This window comes from Salmo salar, chromosome ssa18 (genome assembly GCF_905237065.1).
Source record: "Salmo salar chromosome ssa18, Ssal_v3.1, whole genome shotgun sequence".
In the NCBI taxonomy this organism is placed as follows: Eukaryota; Metazoa; Chordata; class Actinopteri; order Salmoniformes; family Salmonidae; genus Salmo; species Salmo salar.
This window is the reverse complement of record NC_059459.1, coordinates 38,656,234-38,678,958: the sequence shown is the minus strand read 5'-3', so window position 1 is coordinate 38,678,958 and position 22,725 is coordinate 38,656,234. Positions and strand designations below refer to the sequence as shown.

The 22,725-nt window shown below is 45.0% G+C and overlaps 1 protein-coding gene across 3 annotated transcripts; it reads right to left on the bottom strand.

Annotated features, from left to right (window-relative positions):
* Positions 1-1,820: 1,820 nt before the first annotated feature.
* On the bottom strand, positions 1,821-21,899 carry LOC106577419 (cytochrome P450 4F3). Of its 3 annotated transcripts, none has more exons than XM_045701102.1 (13): positions 21,474-21,899; positions 19,529-19,766; positions 18,423-18,567; positions 16,465-16,518; positions 15,823-15,950; positions 10,748-10,869; positions 8,966-9,112; positions 8,619-8,824; positions 7,598-7,727; positions 6,044-6,177; positions 4,819-4,883; positions 4,622-4,704; positions 1,821-4,442 (listed from the first exon to the last, which is right to left on the bottom strand). In XM_045701102.1, the coding sequence occupies exons 1-13, from the start codon at positions 21,494-21,496 to the stop codon at positions 4,265-4,267; spliced, it is 1,653 nt and encodes a 550-aa protein (XP_045557058.1). In that variant the 5' UTR covers positions 21,497-21,899; the 3' UTR covers positions 1,821-4,264. The 3 variants fall into 3 exon arrangements, with proteins under 3 accessions (XP_045557058.1, XP_045557060.1, XP_045557059.1); XM_045701104.1 differs by having other exon boundaries at positions 21,588-21,898; XM_045701103.1 differs by lacking the exon at positions 21,474-21,899 and adding an exon at positions 20,379-20,518.
* Positions 21,900-22,725: the final 826 nt, after the last annotated feature.

Here is a 22,725-nt window from a genome sequence, read left to right as displayed (position 1 = left end):
TTGATGTATGGATGATTTTAGTAAAGGCTGGATTCGTGCAGATACAACAATTTATGACGTTTGCAATGAGACTGGACGCGAGGTAAAATACACCATTTAAACCAGAAGATAATCGGCCTATACTATATTATAATATAATATATAATGTTATAATATAGGAAAGTTATATTGGGAAAATTATAACTTTGTAATCTGAATATTTTCTTTGGTGCCCCGATCTCCTAGTTAATTACAATTAAACGATTAATCAGTTTAATTGCGTGATAATAATTACAGGGAGTTATTTTGATAAACATGTCTTCAGTTAATGGTGCCCAAAGACACGACAGTTGCTACCATGTTGTGTTGTCATGTGTTGCTGCCATGCTGTGTTGTCGTCTTAGGTCTCTCTTTATGTAGTGTTGTGTTGTCTCTCTTGTCGTGATGTGTTTTGTCCTATATTTCTATTGAATTTATTTTTATTTTTAATCCTACTCCCCACAGGAGGCCTTTTGCCTTTTGGTAGGCCGTCACTGTAAATAATATTTTTTTCTTAACTGACTTGCCTAGTTAAATAAAGGTTACATTTCAATAAGATATTAACTTAGAGTAGTCTCTCCAGACATCCAGGTTGCCTCCCATAGTGTTCCAATGTTCTGACATAAAATAAACTTTCTGAAATGTTCAACAGCACCATCTCAACATAATGATGCTACCTGAGGTGGGTAAACGGTGTGTTTCTATGTTTTGTAGTAAAGAAGATAAAGGAATATGTGTTTCCAATGACATCATCAGTGTGCATGATGGGATTTTAAGCAGTTTCCTACTAAATCGCCTACCTATCCTACCTGTCTACCAATTGGTTGATGATGCCATTGGAAACACTTACAGTGGATTTGGAAAGTATTCAGACCCCTTGACTTTTCCCACACTTTTATTACATTACAGCCTTATTTTAAAAATGATTAAAACATTTTTTTTCCCTAATCAAAATACACACAATATTCCATAATGATGAAGCACAAACAGGGTTTTGTTTAGAAATATAACATTTACATAAGCATTCAGACCCTTTACTCAGTACTTTGTTGAAGCACCTTTGGCAGAGATTACAGCCTCGAGTCTCCTTGGGTATGACGCTACAAGCTTGGCAGTTTTTGGGGAGTTTCTCCCATTCTTCTCTGCAGATCCTCTCAAGTTGGATGGGGAGTGTTGCTATTTTCAGGTCTCTCCAGAGATGTTCAATCAGATTCAAGTCCGGGCTCTGGCTGGGCTCTGGCTGGGCCACTCAAGGACATTCAGAGACTTGTCCCGAAGTCACTCCTGTGTTGTCTTGTCTGTGTGCTCAGGGCCGTTGTTTTGTTGGAAGGTGAACCTTCACCCCAGTCTGAGATCCTGAGCGCTCTGGAGCAGGTTTTAATTTATTATATTTTTTATTTAACCTTTATTTTACTAGGCAAGTCAGTTAAGAACAACTTATTGTTTTACAATGATGGCCTAGCAGGGAACAGTGGGTTAACTGCCTTGTTCAGGGGCAGAAGGACAGATTTTTACCTTGTCAGCTCTGGGATTCAAACCAGCAACCTTTCGGTAACTGGCCCAACACTCTAACCACTAGGCTACGTGCCTCCCCAGTATCCACCACTGTGTTGATGAGAGTGTTTGGGTTTAGATATGTGCTCTGCAACAAATCTCTACCCAAGCTTCCCCTTGTAAACTGCCAATGACACTGTAACTGAATCATGTAACACTGGCAAATACCTGATATATTCAACAACTTATTCGAGGGAAATCTCTTATTAAAAAAGAGTACAAAAAAAGATCAGAGCAGAGGCTTCTGGTTCACATGCTAGCACAGTACTCATCAAGGCTATGTTTATTCAATCTCAAAATAACAATGCGCTCACACTGCAAGAAAATAGCTTAAAAAAATCACATGAACAATTCAGATGAAAAGTACTTAATTTATGTTCTAATACATTCAGTAGGCCGACCTACATTCACTGTTCATTGAAATGTTTCTATATTTATTTATGTTCTAATACATGTTTCAGCTGACGTACACTGAGCGGACAAAACATTAGGAACACCATCCTGATATTGAGTTGCACCCTTTTGCCCTCAGAACAGCATCAAATTGTCAGGGCATGGACTCTACAAAGTGTCGAAAGGGTTCCACAGGGATGCTGGCCCATTTTACACTTTTGCAGACACTCTTATCCAGAGCGACTTGAGTTAAGTGCCTCGACAGATTTGTTCCCCTAGTCTCCTAGGGGATTCAAACCAGTGACCTTTCAGTTACTGGCCCAACGCTCTTAAGCACTAGGCTACCTACAGTACCACCCTATGCTTCCCTCAGTTGTTCTCAAATTGGCTGGATGTCCTTTGGGTGGTGGACCATTCTTGATACACACAGGAAACTGTTGAGCATGAGAACCCCAGCAGCGTTGCAGTTCTTGACACAAACCGGTGCACCTCTAACAGGGTAGGCATTATGGGCAGGACCTAGGGGGGGCTGGCCCGCCCTACCTACCTCCTTGCCCGTCCAAATAAAATATAGAAATATTGACCATTTATTTGACCAAGACGCGCGCCGACAAAAAGACGCATCAATCTCAGATAAAGCATTCGAGCGAGCGAAAAAGCGTCCATCTGTCTCGGTACGTGATGCTGTCTGGACAAAAGGAGTATGGCATGTAGTACTTTTTCCTGACAGATAGCATCAGATACATGGTCTCCCCCTAAGGAAACAGAGGGGCGCTGTTTCTCTCGCTAGTTTCAGCATAGAGGATTAGGCGAAGCGAGAGGGCTCACTCTCGCCAAAATATATCCTGAATTAACCCAATGCATTTCTATGGGTATGATATGTAGACCTAAGCTTGTAGCCTGCATTCCCGCCTTTGGGACAACTCACATTGTTAGGACAGAGACATCAGCATCTCGTCATTATATATATATTTATTCTCTGGTTTCAGCCACTTGCGAATTAGAAAGGAAAGTTAGTTGGTGCACAGTGCACTGTTCAGATGCTGGCTTCCGCTAAAGTAATTTATGTTTTGCCAACATTATAGAATTACTCCTGTCTAAATAAAATAATTCAAAATACTTTACCAGAGAGCTTAACTTAGCATCATAAGCGGCAGGTAGCCTAGTGGTTAGAGCGTTGGGCCAGTAACCAGCAGGTAGCCTAGTGGTTAGAGCGTTGGACCAGTAACCAGCAGGTAGCCTAGTGGTTAGAGCGTTGGGCCAGTAACCAGCAGGTAGCCTAGTGGTTAGAGCGTTGGACCAGTAACCAGTAACCAGCAGGTAGCCTAGTGGTTAGAGCATTGGGCCAGTAACCAGCAGGTAGCCTAGTGGTTAGAGGGTTGGGCCAGTAACCAGCAGGTAGCCTAGTGGTTAGAGTGTTTGGCCAGTAACTGAAAAGTTGCTAGATCAAATCCCCGTAACTGACAAGGTAAAAATCTGTTGTTCGGCCCCTGAACAAGGCAGTTTAACCCAATGTTCCTAGGTAGGCTGTCATTGAAAATAAAAATGTGTTCTTAAATATTAAATAGCTATTCCTATTTGGGAAACCAGCAATTTGAGCAGCGCGCATGGCATTAGGCCTGGTTGATTATTGAGTTGTGGCTGTCAGTGAAAAACATCTAAAATGTGTTTAAATAATGTGTCTGGAGACTAATTTAAAACGTTGCAACAAGAAGGGGAGGGGTGTGTGGCGAAAATATGGGGGTCTCTCTCCAGAATGTTCTCCCTGCTGTCTCCTGACAATTCTTGCACTTTCATTGTTGTGAATTGTTTGCTCTTCGATTGTTTGTTTTGTTCAATTCTCCATTATATATGTAACCAGTAGGTATAGTAGATGTACCGTTCATCCTGTCATTTGGTTCCATTCATTTCTGTTAATGCATGTATTACAGTCATTTACCGTTCTCCTTCCCGGAGTGGAAACGTTGTTTTCAGAGTTCACAACCTGATACACGTGTGAGAAACAACAAGTACCGGTCCATCTGAGAGAGCAATGAGCATGTATGTGGTTTCTCTGCCCTGATAACGTTGAGTCATAGCTCAAGTCTAGACAGATAGAAAGGGAGGCTGAGTAGAGAGATTCATGAGAACCTGCATTTTCATCAGGATATTTCACTGTTTTATTTGTCGGCTTTAGGCCTATGTATTTTACAGTTTTAAGGTGTTCTTAACGTTTCGTATACTCAGTGTATGTTTATACAGTAAAATCATAAACAGTTTCTCTATGTCTGATCCATAGAGGAGACATGGAGGTCAGGGGTTAGTCCTGGGGGGTGTCCAGGGTCTCCAGCGTCAGCCACAGCCCCCCCTCGGCCCTGAGCACCAGCTGGGGTAGCCTCCTCACCTCCACCCCCCCAGGGGTCAAACGGAACCTCCTCAAGGTCAGCGCCACCACCACACGCAGCTCCGCCATGGCAAACTTCTGACCTATACAGTTCCTATAGCACAGAATGATCGATGACGGTTAATACTGTATCATCATAGCCTGGTCTCCGGATCTGTTTGTATTGTCATGTCAGCACAAACGGATCAGGGAACAGGTTCTAAACATTAGGCTATGTTATGCCTGGGCTGTGATGATAATGTGTATAAAGATAATGTAAATTAGAAACCATACCTAGGTCCTGAAGAGAAGGGTATGAAGGCATGGGATGAACGGTCCTTTGAGTTCTCAGGGTCAAAGCGCATGGGGTTGTAGACCTGGAGAGAAGAAGAGTGAAATGCCATCAGACTAAAGTGAGCCTGTCAGCATCACTGTGACAGAATATAAGGAGCTAGTCAGAGCCCTGAGTGTAGATGGAAAACTGTACTAACATCTGGGTCAGGCCAGATCTCAGGGTTGTGATGGGTCCCATAGATGCTCACCAGACAGATGCTACCTGAGGTGGAAAGAGACATTAGACATTAGTATTAGCAATGCACATGCTCCGCCTACCTGAGGATCTGTCTTCCTCAGCTATTTCCTGTGTTTACGTTGCTATTCAGATAGGGTAGACGGAGCAGGTGGGGTAGACGGAGCAGGTGGGGTAGACGGAGCAGGTGGGGTAGACGGAGCAGGTGGGGTAGACGGAGCAGGTAGGGTTGACGGAGCAGCTGGGGTAGACGGAGCAGGTGGGGTAGACGGAGCAGGTGGGGTAGACGGAGCAGGTGGGGTAGACGGAGCAGGTGGGGTAGACGGAGCAGGTAGGGTTGACGGAGCAGCTGGGGTAGACGGAGCAGGTGGGGTAGACGGAGCAGGTGGGGTAGACGGAGCAGGTGGGGTAGACGGAGCAGGTGGGGTAGACAGAGCAGGTAGGGAAGAGAGCAGGTGGGGTAGACGGAGCAGGTGGGGTAGACGGAGCAGGTGGGGTAGACGGAGCAGGTGGGGTAGACAGAGCAGGTAGGGTAGACGGAGCAGGTAGGGAAGACAGAGCAGGTAGGGTAGACAGAGCAGGTAGGGTGGACAGAGCAGGTAGGGTAGACAGAGCAGGTAGGGTGGACAGAGCAGGTAGGGATGACAGAGCAGGTAGGGTAGACAGAGCAGGTAGGGTGGTCAGAGCAATTTGTTGGTGGTTGTAGCCCTGTCCCTCCCCTTTATGTTAATGTATTCAAATATGCAAATATACCCAAATACACCCTGTGGTCTGACCAGTCCCCCTGACCTCACCCTGTGGTATGACCCGTCCCCCTCCCCTCACCCTGTGGTATGACCCGTCCCCCCTCACCCTGTGGTATGACCCGTCCCCCTCCCCTCACCCTGTGGTATGACCCTTCCCCCTCACCCTGTGGTATGACCCGTCCCCCTCCCCTCACCCTGTGGTATGACCCATCCCCCTCCCCTCACCCTGTGGTATGACCCATCCCCCTCCGCTCACCCTGTGGTATGACCCGTCCCCCTCCCCTCACCCTGTGGTATGACCCATCCCCTTCCCTCACCCTGTGGTATGACCCGTCCTCCTCCCCTCACCCTGTGGTATGACCCGTCCCCCTCCCCTCACCCTGTGGTATGACCCGTCCCCCTCCCCTCACCCTGTGGTATGACCCGTCCCCCTCCCCTCACCCTGTGGTATGACCCGTCCCCCTGGCACCGTGATGTCCTTAGTATATTGTCTGGTGACAGCAGACACGGGGGAGTGCAGTCTCAGAGACTCTTTGATACACATGGTGGTGAAGGGGAGGCTGCTCAAGTCCTCCCTGCAGAAACACAACACACCAGTCACTCTTTTATGGATCATTCACACATACAGAAAGGACTGGTCTGTTTTGGGAGTCTTGGCCTACAGAGATCCCAGACTCCTCTTATTGAAGTGGTATCTTCTCCTTGTATCATCTCCTGGAAAGACCTAGACCGATGAGAACACATTCCTGCCTTTTTGAGATGAAGAGAGGATGGAACTTTACATTATTACAAATGTGACCTATTTGAGAAAAACCTGTGGTATGACCCATTCCCCTCCCCTCACCCTGTGGTATGACCCGTCCCCCTCCCCTCACCCTGTGGTATGACCCGTTCCCCTCCCCTCACCCTGTGGTATGACCCGTCCCCCTCCCCTTACCCTGTGGTATGACCCGTTCCCCTCCCCTCACCCTGTGGTATGACCCGTCCCCCTCCCCTCACCCTGTGGTATGACCCGTCCCCCCTCCCCTCACCCTGTGGTATGACCCGTCCCCCTCCCCTCACCCTGTGGTATGACCCGTCCCCCCTCCCCTCACCCTGTGGTATGACCCGTCCCCCTCCCCTCACCCTGTGGTATGACCCGTCCCCCTCCCCTCACCCTGTGATATGACCCGTCCCCCTCCCCTCACCCTGTGGTATGACCCGTCCCCCTCCCCTCACCCTGTGGTATGACCCGTCCCCCTCCCCTCACCCTGTGGTATGACCCGTCCCCTGACCTCACCCTGTGGTATGACCCGTCCCCTTCCCCTCACCCTGTGGTATGACCCGTCCCCCTGACCTCACCCTGTGGTATGACCCGTCCCCCTCCCCTCACCCTGTGGTATGACCCGTCCCCCTCTCCTCACCCTGTGGTATGACCCGTCCCCTTCCCCTCACCCTGTGGTATGACCCGTCCCCCCTCCCCTCACCCTGTGGTATGACCCGTCCCCCTCCCCTCACCCTGTGGTATGACCCGTCCCCCCTCCCCTCACCCTGTGGTATGACCCGTCCCCCTCCCCTCACCCTGTGATATGACCCGTCCCCCTCCCCTCACCCTGTGGTATGACCCGTCCCCCTCCCCTCACCCTGTGGTATGACCCGTCCCCCTCCCCTCACCCTGTGGTATGACCCGTCCCCCTGACCTCACCCTGTGGTATGACCCGTCCCCTTCCCCTCACCCTGTGGTATGACCCGTCCCCCTGACCTCACCCTGTGGTATGACCCGTCCCCCTCCCCTCACCCTGTGGTATGACCCGTCCCCCTCTCCTCACCCTGTGGTATGACCCGTCCCCCTCCCCTCACCCTGTGGTATGACCCGTCCCTCTCCCCTCACCCTGTGGTATGACCCGTCCCCCTCCCCTCACCCTGTGGTATGACCCGTCCCCCTGACAGAAACAAAGACAGACAGGCAAGCAGACAGACTGACAGACGGACAGACGGACGGACGAAGGTGCTGACCAGTCTAAGTCCTCTGTCTCTCGGTCTTGTAGCAGGTCGTTGACCTCGGCTCTACAGCGGTCCTGGTAGTCCTGATGCTGAGACAGGTTATACAGAACCCAGCTGATCCCGCTGGCCGTGGTGTCATGACCTGAGAGAGAATAAAGTCTCAAATAAAGTGGTTTATGATAGGATATACTGCCAGGGTGTAGACAGTAGTTTATGGTAGGATATACTGCCAGGGTAAATACAGTAGTTTATGGTAGGATATACTGCCAGGGTAAATACAGTAGTTTATGGTAGGATATACTGCCAGGATAAATACAGTAGTTTATGGTAGGATATACTGCCAGGGTAAATACAGTAGTTTATGGTAGGATATACTGCCAGGGTAAATACAGTAGTTTATGGTAGGATATACTGCCAGGGTAAATACAGTAGTTTATGGTGGGATATACTGCCAGGGTAAATACAGTAGTTTATGACAGGATATACTGCCAGGGTAAATACAGTAGTTTATGGTGGGATATACTGCCAGGGTAAATACAGTAGTTTATGGTAGGATATACTGCCAGGGTAAATACAGTAGTTTATGGTAGGATATACTGCCAGGGTAAATACAGTAGTTTATGACAGGATATACTGCCAGGGTAAATACAGTAGTTTATGACAGGATATACTGCCAGGGTAAATACAGTAGTTTATGACGGGATATACTGCCAGGGTAAATACAGTAGTTTATAGTAGTATATACTGCCAGGGTAAATACAGTAGTTTATGATAGGATATTCTGCCAGGGTAAATACAGTAGTTTATGATAGGATATACTGCCAGGGTAAATACAGTAGTTTATGCCAGGATATACTGCCAGGGTAAATACAGTAGTTTATGATGGGATATACTGCCAGGGTAAATACAGTAGTTTATGACAGGATATACTGCCAGGATATACTACCAGGGTAAATACAGTAGTTTATGATAGGATATACTGCCAGGGTAAATGTAGTAAAGGATAGGGTGGATCTAAACACTCGAGGATCACCTCCAAACATGAAAGTGTCTGCCTCTGCTTTTATCTCCTCATCTGTGAGACCATGGCCCTCCTCATCCTTTGACAGCAGTAACAAATCAATGAAGTCTGCTACTCTTTTCCTCTTCTCCTCCCCCCCTGTGGTGTCAGTGTGGCTCTCTGGCTCCCCCTGGTGGAGAAGCTGTGCTCTGCGCTCCTGGACAACAGTCCTGGTGAACCTGTGTATAGGGTTGTAGAATTTGAGTTACTTTCTGAAAATTCCCAAGTATTCCAGAAATCCTGTTTGGGGGAATCTTGGATTTACAGCTTCCAGGTATCTTCCAAAAGGAATTTCAGGGAAATCTTCAGCCAATTCCTACCTGTGTACTACATTGCAGGCCTGTTTGAAGCGCTGTCCCTCTGGGGACATCCAGTACAGCCAGTCCCAGTGATGCAGGATACGTCCTCTCCGCTCTATCACCAAGGTGCTCAGCTCAAAAATGGCTGCTATGTACTCACTGGAACTCCTGGACGAAAGGAAAGGAGCCATCAGACAGAGTTAGATAGAGGAGGAGGGTAGAGGGGAGTATGGAGACAGAGTTAGATAGAGGAGGAGGAGGGTAGAGGGGAGTATGGAGACAGAGAGACTTAGATAGAGGAGGAGGGTAGAGGAGAGTATGGAGACAGAGTTAGATAGAGGAGGAGGGTAGAGGGGAGTATGGAGACAGAGTTAGAGTTAGATAGAGGAGGAGGGTAGAGGGGAGTATGGAGACAGAGTTAGAGTTAGATAGAGGAGGAGGGTAGAGGAGAGTATGGAGACAGAGTTAGAGTTAGATAGAGGAGAGTATGGAGACAGAGTTAGAGTTAGATAGAGGAGGAGGGTAGAGGGGAGTATGGAGACAGAGTTAGAGTTAGATAGAGGAGGAGGGTAGAGGAGAGTATGGAGACAGAGTTAGAGTTAGATAGAGGAGGAGGGTAGAGGGGAGTATGGAGACAGAGTTAGATAGAGGAGGAGGGTAGAGGAGAGTATGGAGACAGAGTTAGATAGGAGGAGGAGGGTAGAGGGGAGTATGGAGACAGAGTTAGAGTTAGATAGAGAGGAGGGTAGAGGAGAGTATGGAGACTAGAGTTAGATAGAGGAGGAGGGTAGAGGAGAGTATGGAGACAGAGTTAGATAGAGGAGGAGGGTAGAGGAGAGTATGGAGACAGAGTTAGATAGAGGAGGAGGGTAGAGGAGAGTATGGAGACAGAGTTAGAGTTAGATAGAGGAGGAGGGTAGAGGAGAGTATGGAGACAGAGTTAGATAGAGGAGGAGGGTAGAGGAGAGTATGGAGACAGAGTTAGAGTTAGATAGAGGAGGAGGGTAGAGGGGAGTATGGAGACAGAGTTAGAGTTAGATAGAGGAGGAGGGTAGAGGAGAGTATGGAGACAGAGTTAGATAGAGGAGGAGGGTAGAGGGGAGTGAAAGAGGTGTTCTGCTGTACTAAACAGTTGTATTTGAGGATGAGCTGTATAAACCAATAGATGAAACACATTAATGTGCCCTGCTAAGAGAGACTGGCCAAAATGCTGCAACATACAACACACAACACATGTAAATAATGTGTCCTTGAGGTCACTTGAGGTCGCCCTTCCACAGTACAGTAAATATCACGTATATGATAGCCTTATATTACAGCCTGTATGGCAACTCTGATCTTATAGAATAGAAGTGGAGTGAGATGGGATCTTGTCTCAGTCAGTAACAGAGGTAGAAGGTTACTGGGCTCTTGTCTCAGTCAGTAACAGAGGTAGAAGGTTACTGGGCTCTTGTCTCAGTCAGTAACAGAGGTAGAAGGTTACTGGGCTCTTGTCTCAGTCAGTAACAGAGGTAGAAGGTTACTGGGCTCTTGTCTCAGTCAGTAACAGAGGTAGAAGGTTACTGGGCTCTTGTCTAGTCAGTAACAGAGGTAGAAGGTTACTGGGCTCTTGTCTCAGTCAGTAACAGAGGTGAAGGTTACTGGGCTCTTGTCTCAGTCAGTAACAGAGATAGAAGGTTACTGGGCTCTTGTCTCAGTCAGTAACAGAGGTAGAAGGTTACTGGGCTCTTGTCTCAGTCAGTAACAGAGGTAGAAGGTTACTCACTGCTTCTGTATCAGTCATATTAAACATAGACTACTCACTCCTGGCAGTTGCTGTTGTAGCTGAAGGTACATCTGAGCAGACTGTCCAGAGTCATCAGGCTGATGTGACTGAACATGTCCTGGCGGCTCTCTCCCTCGGCCACCAGGCGGCGCCACTTAAACTGACGCCAACCAACAGGGGAGAGACCATAGAGTTAGTTAGAGGAGTCATCTTTGTATCTGTCCCATTAAGGTGTCAGTGACAGTCTCAGCACGGGCAGCGTCACTATCTCCATTTTGAAGTAGTCTATTTTCTTAGTGTTTTTAAAAAGCATAAAGCTAAAAAGCTAATATTGGTGATTTACAGCAACCTGCAGTGCTGGAGTCCTGAATCATATCTTTTGTCATTCATTTATTGTGGCCACTAGATGGCAGTGATATAGCTTAAAGCCATTTACAAACAATGCAACCAGGCGACAATGCTCTGATATTTGGCTGATCACTTAGAACCTATAGGAATCCCCACCAAGTTGACTTCTTTAAAATGGTGGAATCCCTCAACGGCAATGTACATGCTAAAACAGGTTATGTCCATGATTAGTCCAACTAACTCTGGGTGAAATTTTTGTTGCCTACTTCACTGCATTGGATGAACCGTTTAGAAATTACAGCAGTTTTTTTACATAGTTCCTCCATGTTAAGGGGAACAAAGGTATTAAAGCAGTAAAATGTTTAGTATTTGGTCCCATATTCAGAGCACGCAATGATTACATTAAGCTTGTGACTTGGTTGTGTTTCAGATCATTTTGTGTCCAATAGAAATGAATGGTAAATAATGTATTATGTCATTTTGGAGTCACTTTTATTGTAAATAGAATAGAACATGTTTCTAAACACTTCTACATGAATGTGGACGCTACCATGATGATGGATAATTAAGCAATAAGGCCTGAAGAGGTGTCGTATACGGTCAATATACCACAGCTAAGGGCTGTTCTTAACTATCACAAACCACCGAGGTGCCTTATTGCTTAATAAATAATCATCATGGTAGTATCCACATTCATGTAGAAGTGTTTAGAAATATGGTATATTCTTATAAACTGGTTACCAACGTAATTAGAGCAGTAATGCTAAATGTTTTGACATACCTGTGGTGTACGGTCTGATATACCATGGCTTTTAGCCAATCAAAATTCAGGGCTCAAACCACCCAGCATATTATCCTGAATGAATCATGAATATTGATGAGTGAGAAAGTTACAGATGTACAAATATCATACCCATAGTCCCTGTGTTATAGTCCCTGTGCCCAAGAAAGCGAAGGTAACCTGCCTAAATGACATCCGCCCCGTAGCACTCACAATGATAGTGCTTTGAAAGGCTGGTCATGGCTCACATCAACACCATCATCCCGGAAACCCTAGACCCACTAATTCGCATACCACCCCCAACATATCCACAGATGATGCAATCTCAATGGCACTCCACACTGCCCTTTCACACCTGGACAAACGGAACACCATAGTGCCCACAAAGCTCATCACTAAGCTAAGGATCCTGGGACTAAACACCTCCCTCTGCAACTGGATCCTGGACTTCCTGACAGGCCGCCCCCGCAGGTGGTAAGACACATCCACCACACTGATCCTCAACACAGGGGCCCCTTAGTTGTGCGTGCTTAGTCCCCTCCTGTACTCCCTGTTCACCCATGGCTGTGTGGCCTAGCATGACTCCAACACCATCATTAAGTTTGCAGATGACAACAGTGGTAGGCCTGATCACCGACAATGATGAGGCAGCTTATAGGGAGGAGGTCAGAGACCTGTCAGTGTGGTGCCAGGACAACAACCTCTCCCTCCACGTGATCAAGACAAAGGAGATGATTATGGACTACAGGAAAAGGAGGGCCAAACACGCCACCATTCACATCAATGGGGCTGCAGTGGAGCAGGTCGAGAGTTTCAAGTTCCTTGATGTCCACATCACCAACAAACTAACATGGTCCAAACACACCAAGACAGTCGTGAAGAGGGCACGACAAAACCTCTTCCCCCTCAGGAGACTGAAAAGATCTGGCATGGGTCCCTGGATCCTCAAAAAGTTATACAGCTGCACCATCGAGAGCATCCTGACCGGTTGCATCACCGCCTGGTATGGAAACTGCTCGGGATCGGACCATAAGGCGCAACAGAGGGTAGTGCAAACGGCCCAGTACATCACTGGGGCCAAGCTTCCTGCCATCCAGGACCTATAAACCACGTTGTGTCAGAGGAAGGCCCTAAACATTTTCAAAGACTCCAGTCATCCAAGTCATAGACTGTTCTGTCTGCTACCACACGGCAAGTGGTACCGGAGCACCATGTCTAGGTCCAAAAGGCTCCTTAACATCTTCTACCCTCAAGCCATAAGACTCCTGAACAATTAATCAAATGGCCTCCCGGACTATTTGCGTTGACACCCCACCCCCCTTTGTATGTACACTGCTGCTACTCGCTTTTCATTATCTATGCATAGTCACTTTACCCCTACCTACTTGTATCAACCTGTACCACCGCAGATTGGCTCTGTTCTGGTATCCCCTGTATATAGCCTCATTATTGTTATTTTATTGTGTAACTTTTTCTTGTTTATTTTTTCTTGTTTAAACTTTAGTTTATTTAGTAAATATTTTCCTAACTCTATTTTGTAATGGTGAGAGGTTAGCATGTCTTGGAGGTATGATATAAAATGCTAACCTCCCCTGTTATTGTAATGGTGAGAGGTTAGCATGTCTTGGAGGTATGATTTAAAATGCTAACCTCCCCTGTTATTGTAATGGTGAGAGGTTAGCATTTTATATCATACCTCCAAGACATGCTAACCTCTCACCATTACAATAACAGGGGAGGTTAGCATTTTATATCATACCTCCAAGACATGCTAACCTCTCACCATTACAATAACAGGGGAGGTTAGCATTTTATATCATACCTCCAAGACATGCTAACCTCTCACCATTACAATAACAGGGGAGGTTAGCATTTTATATCATACCTCCAAGACATGCTAACCTCTCACCATTACAATAACAGGGGAGGTTAGCATTTTATGTCATACCTCCAAGACATGCTAACCTCTCACCATTACAATAACAGGGGAGGTTAGCATTTTATATCATACCTCCAAGACATGCTAACCTCTCACCATTACAATAACAGGGGAGGTTAGCATTTCTTGGGGGGTATGATATTTGAGCATTTGTAACTTTCTCACTCATTATTATTCACGATTCATTCAGGATTATCCATCATCATGGTAGCATCCACATTCATGTAGAAGTGTTTAGAAACATGTTCTATTCTTATTTACAACAAAAGTGACCACAAAATGACACAATATATTATTTACCATTAATTTCTATTGGGCACAAAATAATCTGAAACACAACCAAAACAAAAAGCAAATGCATCCAACAAATGTTTTGAGTCACAAACTTGATGTAGTCATTGCGTACTATGAATATGGGACCAATTACTTCACTTTTTACTAGTTTGCTCCACTAAAATGGGAGGACTATGTACAAAAACTGATGTCATTTCTAAACGCTTCACCCGATATGGATCCAAAGTTTTCAAGTATAGAGCCAAAATAAGTAAAAATGCTTCACTATCACAATACTTACAGAGGGCAGTTTAAAAACAGAGAAGCTGCTGCTGCAAAAAAAAGAATTTGTAAACTATACTACTTGTTTCTCTAACATATTTAATGTTACGGGCCAAATGAGTTGACTGGTTGATTGCTACTTAAATGAACCCACGAAATGGCTGCTGTTGCTCCATAGACTCACATGCATGATGTCGGAGGAGTGGTTGAACCCACGTAATGGCTGCTGTTGCTCCATAGACTCACATGCATGATGTCGGAGGAGTGGTTGAACCCACGTAATGGCTGCTGTTGCTCCATAGACTCACATGCATGATGTCAGAGGAGTGGTTGAACCCACGTAATGGCTGCTGTTGCTCCATAGACTCACATGCATGATGTCAGAGGAGTGGTTGAACCCACGTAATGGCTGCTTTTGCTCCATAGACTCACATGCATGATGTCAGAGGAGTGGTTGAACCCACGTAATGGCTGCTGTTGCTCCATAGACTCACATGCATGATGTCAGAGGAGTGGTTGAACCCACGTAATGGCTGCTGTTGCTCCATAGATTCACATGCATGATGTCGGAGGAGTGGTTGAACCCACGTAATGGCTGCTGTTGCTCCATAGACTCACATGCATGATGTTGGAGGAGTGGTTGAACCCACGTAATGGCTGCTGTTGCTCCATAGACTCACATGCATGATGTCGGAGGAGTGGTTGAACCCACGTAATGGCTGCTGTTGCTCCATAGACTCATAGACTCACATGCATGATGTTGGAGGAGTGGTTGAACCCCTATGGAGCTGTTGCTCCATAGACTCACATGCATGATGTCGGAGGAGTGGTTGAACCCACGTAATGGCTGCTGTTGCTCCATAGACTCACATGCATGATGTCAGAGGAGTGGTTGAACCCAGGTAATGGCTGCTGTTGCTCCATAGACTCACATGCATGATGTCAGAGGAGTGGTTGAACCCACGTAGTGGCTGCTGTTGCTCCATAGACTCACATGCATGATGTCAGAGGAGTGGTTGAACCCACGTAATGGCTGCTGTTGCTCCATAGACTCACATGCATGATGTCGGAGGAGTGGTTGAACCCACGTAATGGCTGCTGTTGCTCCATAGACTCACATGCATGATGTCGGAGGAGTGGTTGAACCCACGTAATGGCTGCTGTTGCTCCATAGACTCACATGCATGATGTCGGAGGAGTGGTTGAACCCACGTAATGGCTGCTGTTGCTCCATAGACTCACATGCATGATGTCGGAGGAGTGGTTGAACCCACGTAATGGCTGCTGTTGCTCCATAGACTCACATGCATGATGTCGGAGGAGTGGTTGAACCCACGTAATGGCTGCTGTTGCTCCATAGACTCACATGCATGATGTCGGAGGAGTGGTTGAACCCACGTAATGGCTGCTGTTGCTCCATAGACTCACATGCATGATGTCGGAGGAGTGGTTGAACCCACGTAATGGCTGCTGTTGCTCCATAGACTCACATGCATGATGTCAGAGGAGTGGTTGAAGATCTTCACATAGTTCTTGAGGATGTCGAAGTGGAATGCAGGAGTGAGTAGACGTCTACGACGAGACCAGTCCTCTCCGTTACTCAGGAGAAGACTCTGTCCTGTATGAGAATATTACTGTAACTGTGACCAGGATAGAGAATCTAAAAGTACTGTATATAGTATAGGAAATATTACTGTAACTGTGACAAGGATAAAGAATCTGAAAGTACTGTATATAGTATAGGAATATATTGTAACTTTGACTAGGATAGAGGATCCTAAAGTACTGTATATGGTATAGGAAATATTACTGTAACTGTCACTAGGACAGCGGATCTGAAAGTACTGTATATGGTATAGGAAATATTACTGTGACTGTCACTAGGACAGAGGATCTGAAAGTACTGTATATGGTATAGGAAATATTACTGTAACTGTCACTAGGACAGAGGATCTGAAAGTACTGTATATGGTATAGGAAATATTACTGTGACTGTCACTAGGACAGAGGATCTGAAAGTACTGTATATGGTATAGGAAATATTACTGTGACTGTGAGAGAGGATTTGATTTCAGAGTGTATTGTATAGTCCTGGGGAAAGTAAATGAAAGGTGTTCATGTTTTGTACTTACCCAGCCATGGTCTCAGGAACCCATAGAACAGCTCATCTTTGACTGTGATGGAAGCTGCAAGGATGGACAAATGGTGAAAGAGATTCAGAAAAAGAGTCACTGCAGGTCTACTGGCTAAGGAGAAAAGCAGAGAGCATGGCAACAGGAAATATGGGTGCAGAGGGTGTGAGTGAGACCTGTTCTAAATGACACGCTAGCAGTTAGGGGGGTTATAACCTGTTCTAAATGACATACCAGCAGTTAGGGGAGTTATAACCTTTTCTAAATGACACATTGGCCATTAGGGTGGTTATAACCTATTCTAAATGACACACTAGCAGTTAGAGGGGTTATAACCTGTTCTAAATGACACACGAGCAGTTAGGGGGGGTTATAACCTATTCTAAATGACACACGAGCAGTTAGGGGGGTTATAACCTATTCTAAATGACACACGAGCAGTTAGGGGGGTTATAACCTATTCTAAATGACACACTACCAGTTCATAAAAAAGCCTAAAATAGACGAGATGCATCTGTTATTCCAAAACTTGAGCTCGTGATTAGAACACATATTTCCCTCCTATAATCAAATCAGTACATTTTGAATTTGTGATAAGGCTGTCGTGATTTGGCAAGGAATGTAGCTTGTCTTGTTTGTGTATCCCATCAGTGTGTTTTTGTAGGCAGTCATGTCTGAAGACCTAATGGGAGCTTGGGTGAGCAGGACGTGTGTGTGTATGGGAGCGATCAGCACCCTCCTACTCAAAACATCTTGTCGCGGCTACGACAGACAGTCTATTAGTCTATGGGCCAGTGTAAAAATTTATCCACTTTAGGGTGACAAAGCTTTGATGGTATTCAATTGTTCTCCACAATTCCCTGATCAAATTAATATATAACCTCTCCAAAAAAAAATGTTTTCACACATTTATATATCTTGTTGAATGTGAGTCTAAAATGTTTGAAGGCTGATTAAAGAATGTGAAAGAGAAGTTGGAATGTTCACATGCTCGTTGAAAATGACTGTATCAAACAGCAATGGATACTCCTATTGGATGAATGTTATGTTAAAAACCATGGGATTGGTCAATGTTTGGCTGTTGTATCTAATGATTTACATCGACTGATTCAACATTGAAATAACAGTGTTTCAAATAGCAGAACAACATCTTTGTTTTAGGGAAGTTGGTCATGGAAATAAGTTGAAGAGATCCAGATCTGGTACCATGTTGTTTTTATAGTTGCCACAATACTCTGTTGTATATTAATACCCAGCATGCTAACATGAAAGGTGTGATCTGTAAGATACCACTTAAGTAGTACTTGAAAGTATTTTTACTTAAGTACTTTACACCTTTGTCACGTGGTAGCAGAACACACCCCTACACTGCCCGTTCTGTCTCCATGCACCACAAAATGAATGTGTGTATGACATTTGAAGCCCCAAGGTGGCCCCATAGACATGTCATTACCAATCCCAACTGTTTCATACCTTAAATAGTGTTGTATCATGAAGTTAATAAAATATCAACTGAGTTAGTATGAGAAGATTGTTCCCTGACAATACAAAACTAGATTCCCTCAGTCTATGACCCCTAACTAACTGCATAAGGGCTCATAACATATAATGTAGTGATAGCTACATTTAGCTACCTCTGATCAGTGTTATTCATATCGAAATATTACCCACAGACATGGACCTTACTGAAAATCCGTTGTTAGACTTTGCCACCTCAAAGTGAACAAATATGTGAAATGTGGCCCTCTGGTCCATGGACTAAATGAAGTGGTATTCTGTATACAGGGCACACTGTTCATTAGTGTACACAAATAAAAATGTTTTGAAACATTTAGCAATGGGAAATGAAAATGAGCACTTCCTATTGGACAATTCCAGTTAGTCCATCCCGGTTTCAGTTGGTTTTCTTCAGTTTGGTGGCCTAATGAACAGGACCCAGGAGTGAAAGATTGATGTACCTGGTGCCAGCAGCAGAGGCTTGATGTAGTCAGGGTGGAAGAGTCGTACCAGGGAGTAGAAGGGGCCCAGGAACCAGGAGCAGGAGTGGCTGTAGGTTCTTACCATCTGATCCACCGCCTGCAGACCCTCCTCCGTGCTCCGCATCTACACACACACACACACACACACACACACACACACACACACACACACGCAGACACACACACACTTTTGTTTCTAATATATGAAAGATAAAGATAAATCTATTTGATGAGGGAAACAAAGAAAGGCCTACAGTGAAGGCAACATTAGTGAGGCTGGGGGGAGGTTCCTCTAGCATTGGGACATTTGGAGGTAATGTTTCATGCTGTACTGTTGCTGAAACCAAACTTCCATGTGCAATATCCAGTCACGGGTGTCACAAAAAACACTGTTGAAACAACTGCAGGACTGATACAAAGCTACTCCTTTATAACCACAGGCTGGGGGATAGTGGTGTGCAATGAGTTGCCAATAAAGACTTTACAAGGAGATGTATTGTACTGTAAAGGGCAGGACGACTAGAGTTGTAAAGACAGACTTTAGTATTCAGTGTTGACAACTGGAGTTGTAAAAGACAGACTTTAGTATTCAGTGTTGACAACTAGAGTTGTAAAAGACAGACTTTAGTTTTCAGTGTTGACAACTGGAGTTGTTAAAGACAGACTTTAGTATTCAGTGCTGACAACTGGAGTTGTAAAAGACAGACTTTAGTTGAGTGTTTGTGGTGGAAGGGACACTTACTGTAGCTTACCCTTCTGAACCACAGGAAGAACCTTTTTCTGTGAACAAAGCACTGTTGCCTTCACTAGCCTAATACAAAATGGTGGTCACTGAGACTTAAAACATTCACTGAATTCACCCCAAAAAATGTTCCTTTCCATGGAGCAACATACATTTAAATTAATATTGGATCAGATTTATTAACCAATGTCCATTTATTTCAGCTCAACATGTAGGTTGTAGTGTAGGGGTTAATGTCCTATCAATTCCCTCCATTAATTCAGTCTGTGTACACAAACACACACAGACACACACACACACACACACACACACACACACACACAGAGAGAGTATGTTTTCTCACCTCTCCCAGGTGTCCCATTAGCCAGTTTTGTGTGGGGGGCTTACTGAAGCACTGGAGACGTCTGGTAAACTGAGCATGGCTCCACAGCAGACAGACAACACGAAGGGACAGGAGGAGGAGGACAACCAGAGCAGAGAGCTGGAGGAGAACAAAGAGGGAGTAGAGAGGAGACAGGAGACGACCCAGAGACAGGAGTCCATCTAGCAGACGATCCAGCACTGCATCAATAACAGCCATCCTGTATAGAAACAATACCACCAACCTTAAATCAAATAAAGCTATTCTATTCTACTCTACTGTTTTCTATTCTACTCTATTCTACTGTTTCTATTCTATTCTACTGTTTTCTATTCTACTCTATTCTACTGTTTTCTATTCTACTCAACTCTACTGTTTTCTATTCTACTCAACTCTACTGTTTTCTATTCTACTCCACTGTTTTATATTCTACTCTACTGTTTTATATTCTACTCTACTGTTTTATATTCTACTCTATTCTACTGTTTTCTATTCTACTCTATTCTAGTCTAATCCATCCTGGATGATAGAGAGTAGAGACACAACAAGGGTTGAGAACACATAGAAAGACGTCCCGCTTGGCCGACAGAAACAGCAGCTCTTCAACACGGTGTATCTCAACTGGTGTAATACTGTGCTCATAGACTGTGAAGTAGGCCTATACAGTGCAAAGAGAATACAATTCTATATATCACTTGAATCGGTGAATAACAATATATCCTAAACCAACTTAGTACTCTCGGTATGATGGCTTTTCTCGCTTCAACACATAAAGACTGACATCTATAGAAGTCCTAATTATAGCTGGTAGTCTGCACACACAGAAACTTGCCTTTCTTAGACGATCTGACTGGCCTGCATTGAGACAGTCTCACCCTTTCAACATCTCTTTATCTTAATCTCTTCCACCACAGACTGACTCAACACACAACAGGAACCTACATCAGGACATGCTCTAACCCTATGGGCCCTGGTCAAAAGTAGTGCACTATAAAGGGAATAGGGAGTCATTTGGGAGACAGTCACAGTCACAGTGTCACAGTGTTGATATTTTAAAGGATGTGTTACATTATACCGTTACATTGCATACTGTAGGCATGTAGGCTATTTTCTTCCCACTGACCTCCTTAAAACTATCTACTACTACTTACATCTATAATTTAGCCCAAACAACTACCTCTTCCCCTACTGTATTTATTTATTTTGCTCCTTTGCACCCCATTATTTATATTTCTACTTTGCACTTTCTTCTACTACAAATCTACCATTCCAGTGTTTTACTTGCTATATTGTATTTACTTTGCCACCATGGGCTTTTTTGCCTTTACCTCCCTTATCTCACCTCATTTGCTCACATTGTATGTAGACTTATTTTTCTACTATATTATTGACTATATGTTTGTTTTACTCCATGTGTAACTCTGTGTTGTTGTATGTGTCGAACTGCTTTGCTTTATCTTGGCCAAGTCGCAATTGTAAATGAGAACTTGTTCTCAACTTTGCCTACCTGGTTAAATAAAGGTGAAATAAAATAAATAAATACATTTATAAAACTACATCTCCCATATAGCCTACTTTGTGATTCTCCACTGCTCTCCCACTCTAGAGGTTTACCTTCAGGCATCATTTTTATCATAGCCCAAAGGTGCTTTATTCAATTCTTCCAATGTTTCATGACTTTGTCAATCAACTTGTTCTTAACAAAAAGGAATAATTGTTTAATGTTTCTGTATCAATATGGACTTTAAAAAAATCCTTTGGGGTCATCTTAATTCCACCTATAGTAATTTCATGAATATAAACTTTATTTCAGTCTCGGTTTCTCTGGATGTCATGCCTGCTTCTGCTCTTCCCTCCAGGCTCCCCAGCATTACGCACTCCAGCCACCATCATCACGGACACCTGCCATCACGATTATTGGACTCACCTGGACTCAATCACCTCTGTCATTCCCTCCCCTCTGTCTGTCTTTTCCCCGCGTCAGCATTCACTTCGTATGTCACTGTATACCCGTGCGCTGACGCTGTTCCTGTCCTGTTACCTGTCTGTTCCAATTAAACGTTCAACTCCCCGTATCTGCTTCTCATCTCCAGCGTCGGTCCTTACAGAATGTTGAAGCCACCAAACGAAGCATCGGGGAGTGCTTGCTTTCCGGTTGGTGGTGACGTCGTGGGGCCCGCCACCGATGGAACCGGGGATGTAAGCCAGCTCGCCGGGCTGTCACGCCCTAGCTGCCTCGAGAGGTTTCTTACCACGGTTGGCTCGGAAGGCGCCCATCCCACGTCAGTCCTCAGCCGGATCGTCAGGTTTTTACGCCCAGCCGGCTCGTCCGTACGCCTCCGCTGTTGTTGTGCTGAAAGTCTGCCGCCGCCAGAATTCGCCCCTTCACGTGGACGCGCACACACTAAATTTTTCATTGTTGCGACTTGCTTGCTAGTTGAGAATTCTGCTCTTCACTACGTTGTCAGCCCACATTTCACTGATCTTAGTAGCAGAAAGCATGTTTTATTTGTGTCCTTCAAGGCAGCCTAACATGATCATTGACAGCTGCATTTCCTTTTTTTTTTGTGTGTGTGTGGCGGTTTGATCGCGGGGGAGGCACAAGTAATGTCTGCAGTTTTCGGTTTGGATATTTGTTTTAAGTTTATTTGTCTATAAATCTCTTTGCCAAAATTCGTCATCTCGCCCATGTCTTATTTGACTAGTACTTCTGAAATGTTTTATTGCTTGTCTACATTTTACTCCCTCTGTTTTAATATAACACATACTTCAATGAATTTCGGTTGCCTATCCTGACTGAAGTTTATTCTATAGAAAGCATTTTGACTGTGCCACAGAAAGTATGACTCTGGTGACAAAATGTTGGGGACTTCGGCAAGGCCATCTATATTCTTTGTAGCTGTTTACATACCACCACAGTCAGAGGCTGGCACTAAGACAGCATTGAATGAGCTGTATTCCGCCATAAGTAAACAAGAAAACGCTCACCCAGAGGCGGCACCCATAGTAGCCGGGGACTTTAATGCAGGGAAACTTAAGTCAGGTTTACCAAATTTCTGTCAGCATGTTAAATGTGTAACCAGAGGGAAAATAACTGATCCTCATTGCCTCTGATAAGAGATTATATTTAAGTAGGGTTTTTTCTCATTGTTGTTTGTGGGTTGTTGTCTTTTGAGTAG

What these genes read in the sequence shown, in the direction of transcription:
- LOC106577419 (XM_045701102.1), bottom strand. Translation starts at nt 21,496, where the DNA reads ATGACAGAGGTGATTGAGTCCAG. An exon ending in GTTCCTGAGACCATGGCTGG is followed by an intron (nt 15,951 to 16,464) that starts GTAAGTACAAAA and finishes ATTCTCATACAG; the next exon opens with GACAGAGTCTTCTCCTGAGT. An exon ending in GAGACAGAGGACTTAGACTG is followed by an intron (nt 6,178 to 7,597) that starts GTCAGCACCTTC and finishes GTGTTTCTGCAG; the next exon opens with GGAGGACTTGAGCAGCCTCC.